Source organism: Haemaphysalis longicornis, unplaced genomic scaffold (genome assembly GCF_048455015.1).
Source record: "Haemaphysalis longicornis isolate Haplotype H1 unplaced genomic scaffold, Haemaphysalis longicornis Haplotype H1 scaffold_6, whole genome shotgun sequence".
Lineage (NCBI taxonomy): Eukaryota > Metazoa > Arthropoda > Arachnida > Ixodida > Ixodidae > Haemaphysalis > Haemaphysalis longicornis.
Window position 1 is genome coordinate 153,654,820 of NW_027526407.1, and position 12,494 is coordinate 153,667,313.

The 12,494-nt window shown below is 47.6% G+C and overlaps 1 protein-coding gene across 1 annotated transcript in view; it reads right to left on the reverse strand.

Moving 5' to 3' along the window:
* Ttll12 (Tubulin tyrosine ligase-like 12) overlaps positions 1 to 12,494 on the reverse strand; it is a 118,332-nt gene that overhangs the window by 36,716 nt on the left and 69,122 nt on the right. The window contains exons 10-11 of the mRNA XM_077672775.1: positions 11,328 to 11,439; positions 5,653 to 5,804 (exon numbers count right to left, since the gene is read on the reverse strand). Coding sequence (XP_077528901.1) covers positions 5,653 to 5,804; positions 11,328 to 11,439 — 264 coding nt within the window. The remainder of the gene's footprint in view (positions 1 to 5,652; positions 5,805 to 11,327; positions 11,440 to 12,494) is intronic.

The following is a 12,494-nucleotide window of genomic DNA, read 5'->3' on the forward strand; positions in this document are numbered from 1 at the left end:
AAATCGGCCATACGCAACTACGGTACCAACGCTGTGGCGGCAATCGCGGCACGAATTCTCAGCAACGCTCCAGGCTCTACCACCCGACCCTTGAGACTGCAATGGTTCCCCGCACACGAGGAGCAGGCCCCCGGGGTAGACCGCGCCCGCAACCACAACATCACTGCGGACCGGGTTGCTCGCGAACTCACCAGTCGGGCGGCCCCCCAGGCGAGGTCTCCCCCCACGCCCCTGAATCCCGGACGGAGATCCCATGAAGATGCGCCCTACTTGCTACCTACACCACTAGAAGACTATGGCACCATACTACGGTGGTACCGAGACACCAGGAGACGGTTCCCGGCCCCACACCCCAACCTCACTCGAAGCGAGGGGACCCTCTATCGCCAAATACAGACAGACTCTGTGCTCACACCAGTACTGGGCCGCCACATAGCCCCCGCAATCTACGAGACATCCGCGTGTACCGTCTGCCGCGCCACTCGCGGCACGCTGGCCCACATACTACAGTGCACACCCCAAGACCCCGCACCCTCAAGCATCCGACAGCTACCAGTGACAGTGCGAAGAGCTATCACCTCGTCAGACTACAACACCCAGAAATTAGTTGTCCAGTGCGTCCGGGAGGCCCTGGAGAGGCAGCGGGTAGGCGGCGCGAGCCCCTTGGGGCCGAGCGCCGGGCGCCGGACGCCTGACCTGAAGCTCCTAGGGCTGGCCCGGATGATGCCATCGGCGCCACCGGACCGTTACTAGTCAATAAAGTCTTTTCTCTCTCTCTCTCTGCTTGCTGGGACGACGAAACCCAATAAGCATGCGCGAACTCGAACGAAGTGCAAAGCGGCGGCTTGCGGCGGCGGCGGCGGCGGCTTAGGCTTACCACCGCGGATGATATTTGATGGCCGCTTTCGTAAGCGGCGCGTGTCACGTTTTACAATGAAAATTTCGCCCACGTTATCCGCTTTTTTTCTCGCACGCCCCTCTCATATGCCCCTCGAGTTGCGTTTCAGCGAGAAGTTAGAAGCAGTCGCTGGAGCTACCCGCATCGCGCAGGTGGTCTCCGCGGCTGCGTCAGCGCGCCTGTGGGTTGCGGGGCGCGTTTTGCGTTTTTGCAGGGAGAAAACGCTGCGTGCGGTTCACGCTGATGCCGATTAAGCCGTAGACGATTAAGCTCTGACAGAAACAGTGCGCCAGCCGTGTATGCACGCCATGCAGTTTGTAGGCAAGGGACTTAATCAAAGACTCCGTGGCTGGCTGCATCCGCGGCATTGGGCGACCCGTGTCGCCGTTCGCGTTTTACTGGGACCCCATTTCGGCGCTTGCGTCTCCCAAAATCTACTTCTACAACTTAAGGGGAGACGTGGGTCTTGAAATGAACTTTTTTATTAATTGGTCTGTGATAATGAAAATCACTGTGCATGTGTGTTTTGTCTTCCTCATTTCAAATGTGTAATTACTAGTAGGGGTGTGCGAATATCATTTTTTTAATTTCGAAGCGAATTCGAATAATAAAAACAAAGTTCGAATCGAATCGAATATTTTTCGAATATTTTTCGAATACGAATACTTATGGTTGTTTGTAAAATTAATGTTTTCACCATCTAGAGACACAAAAACTGCAACTTTATTGCACAACAAATCGCACAAAGTAAAATTAGGAATTACACAATACCATTGCACTCAACAGATTAAGGTCTGCACTCACTTAAATGTTAACATGGAGAAAGGTTAACTGCTCGACATGTTCGGGGAGCAGTGACAACCTCCTGCTCGTCACCACTTTACCAGATATCGAAAACAGCCGCTCACTTGAGACACTAGTAGCTGGCATGCCCGAGCCCGTGCACATTGCCGCGCGCTGATACAGTAAAATCTTGATTATACTAATCTCGCGGGACTGCGAAAAATATTCGTATCATCCGAAATTCGTATGAACCAACACAGACCAAAAAATTTAGCGCTGAAAAAAGTTTTCGTTTATTTCTTTTCCTACTTTTGCGTGAAGAAATTCGTGATTTTTCTGCTTTTTTTTAACCCCTGTGTCGCAAAGCAGTCCTTTCTGGAGCACGTAAAGCTTCGCGCTCGTCTCCTCACTCGGTGTGCCCAAGCTCGCTACACGCCGCAACAGCCAAGCGTGAACCGCATGGTGCAGTTTTGCACGCGATTCGCTCGCCTCGGCTCTGCGAGCGCTGTATTTTCACGCCCACATCGACGATTTCGCGCCCGTGGTAGCGCCTACCTCGGTCAGAAAATGACGCAGTACGCGCGCGGCAGAATGGAGGAGCATGACTACTTGCGATGAGATCGAGACAGCCGGCTTGGCTCCGCCAGAGACGGTTAGGCTTAGCACCCCGGCAAATATTTTTTGGGCGCTTTCACTAGCGGCGCGGATGATGTTTTATAGTACTGTTATCGCATGAATTATTAGCTCCTTTACCGGACAAGCAACTTCGTGTCTCCCTTGAGCCGCATTTTAAAGAGCGGTTAGAAGCGGTCGCTCGAGCGCCTGCGCCAAATCGCGGCTGGAGCCGACGCCATGTTGACGTCGCCGGCCGCGCCGCGCGCAGCGTGGGGGTGGTTTCGCGGCGGTGTCAGCGCGTTGGGCGTGCGCAGAGCGTTTTCGCGAGCAGAAAACAACAGCCCGGCCGTTTCTGGAGAAAGAGTGACAAACAGGGGAGCGAGAGCCGTCACTTGCTCGTTCAGCAGTCGGATGCCTCGCCGGCTCGTTCGTACCTTCCGCCGGGCCGCGCAGGTCCGTTCGTAACAGCCGAAATTTTTCCCATTGCAAACGATGCAATTTCGCCGGGACTTTTCGGAAATTCGTATCATCCCGAAATTCGCACCCCCAGAATCGTATCAACGAGAGTCCACTGCAAATAACACCGATACAGACACGCTCTGATTTTTTTTTTTTTTTTTAGTTTTGGGTGGTTCGAATATTTCGAACAATAAAAGTGTCGTTCGAATCGAATCGAATACCAAAAAATTCGAATCGATTATTCGAAGTTTCGAATATTCGCACACCCCTAGTAATTAGTTTTCAAGTGGTAGAATTATTTTTTGAGTTATAAAGAAAACACTGGAGCCTAATTAAGTAATTTCTTACGGGCCTTTAAGGAACTTTTTATTCAATTTTTTTTTTAAATAAATGGTATGGATGTGTAGCTTGAGACCTGCCATGCATGCTGAAGCTATTTATATTCCTGTAAGGATAGTTGATTGGATAGAATTAATCTAATTATGCCAAGTACAGTTTTCTGAAAACTTAATGACCTATAATTATTACTCATAACATTTATTTTAGGCAAAATGAGCCAATTAAAATAGCTTCAGCATGCAGTTCATTTTATCCCGAATTCAACGGTATAAGACTTGTAGAAATCCTTTGAAAAAAACTACCTCAAAACCCCTGTAAGGCTAGGCACATATGCAAAAAAAGGGAAGCTGAGAAAATCGCAGTTGAAGTTTTACTACAAGTGACAGTTTTATCTATTGAGCATATGAAAAAAAGAAAAGTTCTAGAATGTAGCTCACGTTTCGCTCAACACGAGCATACCAAGTTTGCTGAAATCAGTTGGTGGGAAAATTATAAAATCCTCTGTCTACAGATGGCACCTGGCAGAAAAACTGAACAAAAGCAAAGCCAGAACGTTGCTTCAATTTTTATGCTGTTGGCATCGCGCCGTCTCTCTTTGGCGACTAGGGCTGAGGTGCCGAGTGTGCACCACAGTTGTAAACGCTATTTTGTTATGTTACTGCTTCATTATTAGCAATCAAATCGGATTTGCATCGCGTGAAGTGAGTTGCAGCGAAGGGGCTGGTAACGGAATGCCCGCCACTGTTCTGTAACGTGCATGTGCTTGGCTAGGTGGGATAACCACGTTCTCGGTTTAATCTACTCGAATATCACGTCACCAACGCACATTGTGCACAGTGCGAACACTTATAATTCTCAAATCGCTCATCTATATGGTAACCTGCCGACGAGGAAGCGCGCGCCGGAGTGCGGGCCGAACCGCCGCAGCATCGTTGATAACAGAATGAACACACTTCCCTTGCGACGTCGGCATGCGGCATCCTCCAATTTATCATTTCTTTTCTTTCTATTTGCTGCTGATCGAAAGATAGACGCACCTTAGTGCCCCCGCAGGCGTAATCATATCGCTACGCTATCGTCTCGGCAGCCCGCGCGGGCGCTAAGCCTACCTCCGTCTCGGCGCCGTTCTCGCGATAAGTCGTCGTCACAGGAGCAGAAAATCGTATTTCAGGCGCTTTTAATAATGCCTGTTCTTCCTTTCTGTTATCGATAGACATCTTTACTTTATTTTTACGCCATGCGGGGCTTTTGCCGGTCCACGCATAGACGAATACATGAGCCGTTGCCCTGTGAAGAGAGTGCCGAGCAGACGACCCACGGCGCCCAGCCAATGAGGTTGCGCCCTGCGGTCACGTGCAGTCAGTAACCAATTAGGCGGCGCGATCCGTCTCTTTTCTACCCCGGTTTTACTCGCAACCAACGGACGAAACGCAGTCGTTCTGGCGGGGAATTGAAAATGAAAATACGCGCTTTCGAATGAGACCAAGATGGACGCCGTGGCGCATGTAGAACCCGAGGGGCGAGTCGTCGAAAAAATGCTATTTTCGCGTCGAATCTTGGCCGATTTTAGCGGGCGTCGGTGCTATAAATTGATATTATGGCTCAAATACGTACTCCTGGGTCTGGATATTTTGCTAACCGGTAGAAAAATAGCTCTACTTTCCGAAAATGGCGATTTCTAAAAATCGGGTTTTTGGCCAAATTTCGGGATTCCAAGACCCGCGTCTCCCCTGAAATATCGTGCCTCGTTCTCCATGAAACCTCGTTACATTGAAATTCCGGCAAACGGGACTTCGTTACACAGAGGGTGAAAATACATGGTGTGCATACACTTGAAGTTACAAAAAATTCCGTGGTTCGTTACATCGAGGGTTTCGTTACATTGAAGTTCGTTACATCGAGATTTAACTGTATTGGAAAAGATAAAGATTTCAGTTCTATGGCTCACACTGCTTTGTCCACTGTTCCTCCAAAAATGGCTAATTAGCTCTAATTATCTTGGTAACTAATTGACTGACTCAAAAAATAATGGCATATTTGAAATCAGTGGGGAAAAAGCAGCAAGACTGACAGGTTTCACAGAGTTTAGTTAACTCTTTCGGGACCGCCGGAAAAAGTGATGAAAAAGGTAGGTCTCGGTACAAATTTTTTGTTTCATAAAGCAAAGGCACCCTCCTGCCTTAGCATATACCAAAATGCAGCTAATTATACATTCTTTGACATCTAATACCAAGTTTTACTTCAACACTGACGATAGAACCATGAAAAAATTTGAATGTAAGAACTTCGTAAGAAAACTACAGAAAAAGATAGAAAAAAGTGTAAATATAAAAATATTAAAAAAGAATAAAATTATTTCAGGAGATACTAGTCGGTACACCGTGTAAAAAGTGTAAGAGCACCCAAGTGAGCGTCTCTTCTGTCCACTGCCCCCGTTCCTGGTGCGCTTTGAAGCCCCAGTTGGTGCTGCAACGTTGAGGCAGCGTCCAGGCGGGATGCGCATGCAATGCCCCTACAAGGAGTCGGTGACAGGGGACTCCTCCCCCCAGCCCGCTCACTTGTTGGCGAAGCGCAGCCAGAAGTGGCGGTAGGCGTACAGGCGCAAGGGCTGCACGCTCTGCAGCAGCACCACGTAGCGGAAGTCAAACTTGACCAGGCCCACGCCCTCCCGGGGGTACAGCACGGGCTCCGACACGTACTTGCACGCCACCTGGGTCAGGAAGAGTGCGACAGCTCTGGAAACACGCCGCTGGCAGCGGTGGCACCCTGGGAAAGTGAAAGGTACTGTACTGGAAAGGTAATGTACATTTACTGGTACTGTACTGGTACTGTAAAGTACCAAGCCTCAGAGTATCTCCCTCTACTGAAGATCGTTTCCCTTCGTCCAAAAATGCGCTCCCTTCCTATAAAGGGTGGTGCGACGATAATTGGAACACTTCAAAAATTTTTCCGGAGCGAACCGCCGCTCTGTTCGCGCTCAAACTTCACACGAAGGTCGCATTTTGTGGTCTATTTTGTTTGACACCGGGAACAACGACGGCACTTACCTGTTTATCCTGAAAATAAATAAAAATGATTTTCGCCTATAGGAAAATGGCGGCTGATTTGGACGTGCGAGCCAGCGCAAGTTGATGTTGGAATGACGGCGCCACCTGGGGTATGCAGAGCGAAACGCTCGTTCGGGATCCCCGGTAGGAATTAGCCAAAACGTGTAGCAGGCGATCAGAAAATGTGAAAGCGGGTGTTCTGGTCGTCCGATAGCTCATTCGGCTCCTTCCTAGGCGCATTTTCTGATTGTCTGCTGCACCATTTGGCTCCTTCCTACCGTGAATCCCAAACGTGCGTTTCGCTCTGCATACCCCAGGTGGCGCCTTTGTCCCAACATCAACTTGCGCTGGCTCGCACGCCCAAATCAGCCGCCATTTTCCCATAGGCGAAAATCGTTTTTATTTATTTTCAGGATAAACAGGTAAGTGCCGTCGTTGTTCCCTGTGTCAAACAAAATAGACCACAAAATGCGACCTTCGTGTGAAGTTTGAGCGCGAACAGAGCAACGGTTCGCTCAGGAAAAATTTTTGAAGTGTTCCAATTATCGTCGCACCACCCTGTATGTGACCGCTTATAACCATCGCCTTTTCTTTTTTTTTTCCAGCAATGTCAAACTTGGAGTCCTCATTGTGCACCGAAAACCACTTCAAAATGTGAAAGAGTGCCTTTTGTGCCACCAATCAAGTGTGTTTTATAAACATGATCCTTGCCGACCTTGCAGCAGTGTGCATAAGTAGCACACTGGTCTTACCAACTTTTTTTACGAACTTAATAGGCTTGTTCAATTTCTTGAGCTGATTTCCAATATCAAATTAGTTTCGATGTTAGGTGCATGGTTTCTGAATTAACTAAACACCTTTCCTGACTTTCCTGATTGTTCTTGAGAACGATAGCTAAAAAAATTTTCAACAGAAAATTACCAGCAAGGCCTGAATATATACCACAAGTTGTAACGAAATGTCAGAAGCAGAATTTTTCTTTTGCGACCACGTACAAGTTGACATCAATGCTAACTTCCATGTTTTAAGTACTCCTGCTAACCAAATTAAAAAAAAATATTGAACTACTACCGAGACAGAAAATGCAAAGTTTGCTTCCCTTATTGGATAGGTTAAACATTAAGCTTCACAGTGCAAAAGAAATTATCTTCCTAGCTGCGTTACATGCTGGGATGTGCCTCTCCGAGAATTTCCTGTCACTGCGATACCACTCGTGGCAAACAAGTGGGGAATTATGAAAAAATTGTTATTTTTTTGTTGAAATTGAGCCTCTATGGCTTTTACAAGTACCTGTTACTGTTGCAAATACAGAATTTTCGGATAAAAAAAAACTGTGCAAATCAAGAGAAAAGCGATACAAAAAAAAAATGCTTCTTTGGGCAATTTTTCGATCCCAAAGTTGAATGTGCCCCCTTCACTCTTTCGTTATCACGAGAAAATCGACCGATTTTTAGGATTCCAAGAAAACATTTTTCTTTCTGCTACAAAAATTGGTTAGGCAGTAATTACAGGAACACAAAACACTGATTATTTAACGCCTTTTCCAGCAACACCGGTATCTGAAATGTTTTCATACATCACAGTTGCGAAAAAAATATCAAAATCGAAATTTTCGTCAAGTTGTTGAAGAAAATGATAAAAAAGGAGTTGTGTATAACCCCCAATATAGAAAAAATTTCGAACTGACAATTTGTAGGGAAACATTTCAAAAACACGTCCTAGAGAAAAATGTTGGCTTGCGTGGAACAATTCGCCAGATACATAAAAAAAATGTCAGCACGCGTGGTGCCGGTACCATGCAGTGAAGCCCAACCTCCATTTCAAAACGTGCGATTTCGGATGGTTCCCTCGAAGAAATCCGGCGTTCTGACGTTATCAGAGGCAGCAATTTGTTCCCAAGTAAAGTAAAAGCATCTTTTCGATGACTGACTTTGCATTTGCGGCAGGCACAGTATTTGGGACATGCACGCGATGCAGATAAACATGTATGTAGTTCAAAACGAAACTCCGTGGTTGATGCTTGTGGACGTTCACTGTCAGTTGTCTCTCAAAACATAAAGTTGAGCGTTATTATCATCTTCTCACTAGCTATTGTAGCCTTGCTTGCAGGAATGAGGTGCGATGCGCTAGAACCGTGCACTGCAAACTTTGGCCGACCAGCTGTTGCACGATAAACAAGATCAGCACTACAAACCTCCTCCGTTGTTGCAGCGCCACCTAACACTTTTAAAATGAAACAGTACAAAACTTATTGGAGATTCCGTCCGAATAGACAGTTCAACTAAGGAGCAACACTGGACCTCAAGATATACCCTCGTATGGAAACAAAACTGGCAGGCGAACATCTGGCGGTGTGTAATAACCCTGCTACACTAGCGTCCGAATGTCATTTGAACCAAATGTCATTTGACTCGAATGTCAAGTTGTGCTGTCACACTAGGTTTTGAAACGTCATTCGGCTCAAATGACATTCGAGCCAAATGAGTACCGAGAGAGACATTTGGGATTTCAAATGCCATTTCTAGCACTCTCGCACACAGCGTCTCCGATTGGCAATAAAAAATATAATACTTCCGTACGTAAAACAAACAAAATATTTTTGTTTGTGGAACTTTGTTTACTGCTCATTTACTTAAAATATGAAATCAACATTTTTAATTTTCATACTATCAAAACCAGTGGGTCAGTCGCGAAAAGAAAATAAACTATAGAAGACAGCCACCACATTAGAATCAAAACTGGTGTCACTTCTAATTTGATATCATTTTACTGCCTTCGAGTGCTCCTAAATTTGATTGTTGTATTATTGTACAAAAACGGAACGGGGCGACAACAGCGCCACTACAGCACGGCGAGCAATGGTGAAAGCTTTCAAATGCCATCGTAATTGTAGTGCAGTGCGGAGGGCGATTCTGAATGGCATTCGAAGCCCCCCATTTGAGCCAAATGACATTTGGTTCGAATGACATTCGGACCCTAGTGTAGCCGGGGTATAAGGCTGTTTCGAAGCGCTCTCCTCATCGGAACTGATATCTGGCGACTGGATGTTATCTTTTGACTTGCATCAGAAATTCTTATCGCAGAAATCTGGTTAGGGTGGGGTGAAATTAAAAGTGGCATGCGTTTTTCGACGATTAGGAGCGGACGTTCAAGGCGCCATGGCAGGTAGGCTTGACGTTGGGTAGCTGCGTAGCAGCGACAAATATGAATTTCGTGATGCGGAAAGGAAACTGAAACTGCCGTAAACTGTTGTAAGCAGAACTACATACAGTACAACTTAGAACAATGTGCACAAAGGCAATAAAACAGCCTAACATCATAAAGTAACTTTGAAAACAGGCACTGTTTGATATTTTCAGCCGATTTTCGGAATTATTACTGTCCCAGTAAACCTGACGATTGAAAATCATCTTCTGATTCACCATTCATGCCCCAATAACAAAACCCAAACGCTGATGCAGAGTAATTACGAGCGGCACGCATTCTTCGTTGGTAGCAGTGATGCGCGATGACCACGCCCCTTTTCCACACCAAGGTGATGCAAACGCGCGTCAAATATCATGTTTTTGTTGCAAAAATGAAAACAAAACTGATTTTTAAAGGGCATTTTCTGAGCTAACTCCAAACAGCTTTACTAGTTCGAGAAACGCCAGGAACGCTATAAAAAGGGGCTTCCAAGGTATCGTTCAAATTGCACGATTTTGAATAGGCGCGGTAGCGAAAGAGTTAAATGGGCCATGCAGACAAAACACAAGTTTGGTTAATTCGAAAGGTTGCCCCATTATAGTCATACTAACCAACTTTTAACGTAAACTTTGCTCAAATAAGCTATATAATTAGGAAAAAAGGGAATGGCCATGTGACCCACTACCTCATTTCCCGCAACAGAACCTATGATATCATACCATCCAGCTCTGCGATCGGCGGAGGGCGGCAAAAGCAAACGCAAGTTAGGCAGGGCTTATAAGCTTGTCTAACAAGCTATCTGCCCTTAAATTTAGGGCACATTCTTTTTGTCAGCAAGAATGGTGGGACAAACAGTGGAAGTTACGAAAGCACACGTAAGCATAGAAGTACCGATGTGTACTGCTGTTGGTACTGCGCGCACTGTGCTTGTTATTGCTTGCATTCACTGGTGAGGCACGCATGCAGGCAACCGTGTGAGTGTGCTGTCACTGGTTACGTCGGGCTCCGCGGGATGGCGGTACTTGTCCGTGCTAAGCACATGACTGTGTTGCGCGTTAACAAACTCTTCCCCACCGAACACAAAGTAATGCCTCGATTCCAGTGTGAGTGCGATTAAGAACACCACGGTTGAGAATTGGGTTGAAACGGAGCAGACAACGCACGCCGGTGTTTTTTTTTTCTTCAGCATGCGGCCGCAGTGGCCCAAGCCACGCCATGTCTGTGGCCGTTTCCAGTGTTGCCAGGAGATGAAACTGACAGCTAAACTTTTTTAATGAATACCACCTATAGCTGCAGCGGAGGCCAACGCTTTGGGATTGTCTCACACGACACTGGTGGATTGGTGTAAGCGACACTGCGTTATGTGACCCTGTTTGTCGAGCATACCCAACGTTTCGTGAAACGACAACTTCCAACCGCAACAAGAACAAGCCAGGTGCAAATACAGTCAGAAACAGCGCTCTCAAGTGATATGGTGGCGCCCTCTGGGAAACAGCACATGGCGAGCACTTACACAAAAACTCTCGGTAATGTTCCTTTGTGGCACATGCCCACTCGGGGGTTTGGCCACAAAACTAGGCGTAAAAGTTGTGGAATAGTGTGTGCCGTGCGACATCTGAATGTGATGGCCCGTGACCAGAACGAGTGCGCACCAACCCTGCCGAACGCAGATTCTAGGGATGCTGCGGCATGTGCCAGTCTGCTTGCCGACGCAATTTTCTGCGTTAGACGGAGGAACAAAAGCGACGCAAGGGACGCAAACGTGGTGCAGTACAAACGAAGTCGGTCGGAGCAATTCGCGCTGCAAGACTAGGAAACGAGCGGGAAGAAAGGGATGCAAATACAATGTAGCGACAAAGAAGTTGTCAACAAGTATCGTCAGGTGTTGGCCTTCGAAGCACGCAAGCGGGCTCGAGTGCCCCGACGAGTTCCTTTCGCTGCACGCCGAGTCGAGCTTGGGCGATCGATCGCGTCCACCCGCACCAGGGGGCCCCGCTCACCTTGGGTCCCGTGGAGGGCAGTCGCAGGATGTAGCTGAGGTTGTCGGTCACGTGCGTGTCTAGGCTGCGGGCCAGGTTCCACGGCTTGCAGATCCACACGTTGTCCAGGCCCCTGAAACACGCACACTGGCTGTAATAAGCAGGGCGACACCACGCCCCTCTGGTACCCCAACCCTGGCAAGGAGACCAGCAGAACCACTGCCCTCTTTCAGCCAGAGTTGTCATTTCCGGGGGCAGATGGGTCTTTGGAACCAAAAAAGCGGCCAAAAAAATCCTTTTTCAAAAATGTCATTCTCAGCATCAACGACCAGTTTTCTACCAGTCTGCAAACTTTCGCATCAAAAGGCACTGTATTGTATTGTAAAAAGCATTTTGTAGAAACTTTGCTATCATCATCGCTGCTGCACCGATGACATTATCATTATCGGTGCCGGTCATCGCGCGGGCGGCTCACTTGAGCCGCTTCATCCGTCTTCAAAAAAGGTCGTTCCGATCTGCAAGGTCGCTCTTCGTTTCATGGAGTTCTTCGTCCCTTGGGCTTAGATTCCCACAATTTGGCGCCAAAACCCGGGAATTGACGTCGGAGATGACGAGCACCGCGACCGCTACCTGATTACGACGACTCCTGCTCCGGCGGACCAGATCCTTGGGACCTCCATTGAAAGGAAGCTACGGCGACGAGACACACTGCGGGAGAAGCTGGATGGCATCGTTCGGAACGTCGAAGAAGGCCTCCGCACTGGAAACCTCACCACACAGATGGATATGGCTGTCTCTCTGGAGCGGACCGAATTTCTCTTTCGACAGATCCAAAAGCTGAACGAGGATATTTATCTGGACACCACCGACGACCTCGTTCCAGCAGAGACATCTGCTGAAGCAGCCTTCAACGACAGAACCGTCCAAATTATGGCGGAGCTTCGCTTTCGGCCCCGAGGCCATCGGAGCGGCGAGTCTGGTATTACACCTTCTCGGACAAGCCACGCGAACGAAGCTACCAACCCTTGGATTGGCTAAATGCGATGGAGATCGACAAAACTGGCTCCAATTCTGGAACCAGTTTGAGAGTGCGATCCACACGAACCCCGAACTTCGCCCTACGGGAAAATTCCAGTACTTAGTCAACCTTTTATCTGGAAAAGCTGCTTCCGCAACGTCAGGAATGCC